Source organism: Morone saxatilis, unplaced genomic scaffold, assembly GCF_004916995.1.
Source record: "Morone saxatilis isolate NCDOM2014 unplaced genomic scaffold, NCSU_SB_2.0 Contig11, whole genome shotgun sequence".
Classification (NCBI taxonomy): domain Eukaryota; kingdom Metazoa; phylum Chordata; class Actinopteri; family Moronidae; genus Morone; species Morone saxatilis.
In genome coordinates this window covers 18,463,512-18,465,531 of record NW_023339663.1, presented here as the reverse complement: position 1 = coordinate 18,465,531, position 2,020 = coordinate 18,463,512, and the positions used below count along the sequence as shown (strand labels likewise).

General features: G+C 36.9%; 1 protein-coding gene across 1 annotated transcript in view; it reads right to left on the bottom strand.

The window, feature by feature from the left end:
- Positions 1 to 368: 368 nt before the first annotated feature.
- The window catches only part of gcfc2 (GC-rich sequence DNA-binding factor 2), an 8,516-nt gene continuing 6,864 nt past the window's right edge, over positions 369 to 2,020 (bottom strand). Inside the window, exons 14-18 of the mRNA XM_035652478.1 lie at positions 1,870 to 1,946; positions 1,476 to 1,542; positions 1,208 to 1,354; positions 929 to 1,065; positions 369 to 682 (exon numbers count right to left, since the gene is read on the bottom strand). Of these exons, the coding sequence (XP_035508371.1) occupies positions 550 to 682; positions 929 to 1,065; positions 1,208 to 1,354; positions 1,476 to 1,542; positions 1,870 to 1,946 (561 nt within the window). The 3' untranslated portion in view covers positions 369 to 549. The remainder of the gene's footprint in view (positions 683 to 928; positions 1,066 to 1,207; positions 1,355 to 1,475; positions 1,543 to 1,869; positions 1,947 to 2,020) is intronic.

Genomic DNA, 2,020 nt, shown 5'->3' with positions numbered 1-2,020 from the left:
TAAGTGGAGAGGTCCTATCTATCTCCTGTCCAGATGATAACAGTGATATTCTCTCCTTGGCTGCCAATAAAGCCACTGTGAGAGAGTTGGCCTAAATAAGACAGTGGTTCATAGCAGTTACTCCTTACCAGATGTAACCTAAAAGAGCTGACCTGTGGTGTTGGTTCATAACCACTGGATTGTATAACAGCAAATAAAAATAGTAAGTAAAGTAGTAGTAGCAACTAAAAATATATAACAGTAAAGGTGTCTGGCATCTTAAACAAGTCCAGGTTATTGCAAAAAGTTACACTTCAAAGTGAGTCACTTGGGCGTACATAATCTTTAACATGACAGGAAAGAAAATAGAATCTAAATCAAACTCTAGATATATTAACAAAATTCAAATATTTATTCATAAAAATACAGGTATGTCCTGCACAAAAATGGACAGCAAAATGTTCATGACTATAAACAGCATGAAGGTGAATTATTGTCTTATTCCTCTCCTGCTGTACTGTGCAATTTTTTTCAAAATGGCAGTGTACTGTTTGATCCAACATCTGTTCTTCATACTGCCTCTTGGTTCAGCAGTTGGTGAGAGTAGATGACATATTCATAGTGGTATTTCTCTGCTATAGCCATGATGGAGTCATTGCACCTGATTCTGCTCAAAATCTGCAGCACTTCAACCACAGCAATCCTACAGTAGAGAGGGACACATGAAAAAATATATATTTAATGTCCAACTGCTGGAGCATCATCATGTAACTAAAAACATTTTTCAATAAATAAAAGGTATGAAAAAAAAAAAAAAGATGATTTCTTTGGCAATACTTGACTGTTAAAAGGGTTAACTTAACGACCTGATAAATTTAGAGGTATTTTTTTCCATTTCAAAATGGTTTTTTTGTCTTTTTTTCTTACAGAAATGTGTTTTTTTTATTACCTTGTGTTTGGATCTTCAGAAGGCTGCTGTTTGCAAATGGTATGAACTCTCTGAACTAGGTAGTTTCTGAAATTCTGGAGCTGAGGCAAACAGACAGTCTCTCCTTTGAGCCAAGATAGTGGCAGACTATCTGCTATCTAGAGAGAGAGAGAGAGAAGTAGTGAGAGGTTAATCAAGAGAACGAGAGGGATAGATGACTAACAGCCAGACCATTGTCAAGATCAAGTGCACTAGCACCAAAAACACACACATTCCACTAAAAATGATCAATATAAACACCTTTCTGCATGCATGGACAGCATTGTTGTGCAGAGTCTGACTGCACAGGGTGATCATCAGGTATCGGTTCAGCAGTTTGTCCAACATCAGTTCCTTCAATACAGACTCAGGAAGCAGCATATCCCATTTTCCCATGTTACCTAGTAGCTAATATAAACACAAAACAACTCTGATTAACAAACAGCAGCATTAGACAATGTAACTCCCCCTCATGGAAAGATTGAGACAATATAAGAACACAAAAAAGGCATTTGTTAGAGAGCAGTACTTTTATGGCCGTCCAGAACTGTTCATCCCTGAAGCGACACTGAGGCGATGACTGGTCTTCTAGGAACCTGGATAGAAAAACAAAAACACTATTGTGATTGACCTGATTTAAAAAAAAATACAAATTAAAAAGGTCACTGATCGACAATTTTATCTAGTGATTGAGCATAAACGTGTTTGAGTCTATACTGTATTCTGAGTAAGGAAAATAAGAGACTTTTGCTGTAAATGAGGAAGAACACATAAGATCATTTGCTAGCGGTTAGAGATATCATTATGTGTTACACATTCCTTCACAAAGATGACACTGATGTGAAGTCATACAAGCTTTCCCCTTGTTAGTCACACAAGCAATCACTTAATGTTTAAACTGAAAGAGGAAAGAAAAGACTGACTTTTTGGGGTACAGAGGGATGAAGACATCTTCATCCACACAGCTCCTCAGTCGGTTGATCACAGACTCTATGAATGCCTGCATGGGACAGAAATACAAGTTAACACAAATATGGTCATATGCTCATATGCTGTGTGTGTATATATATATAT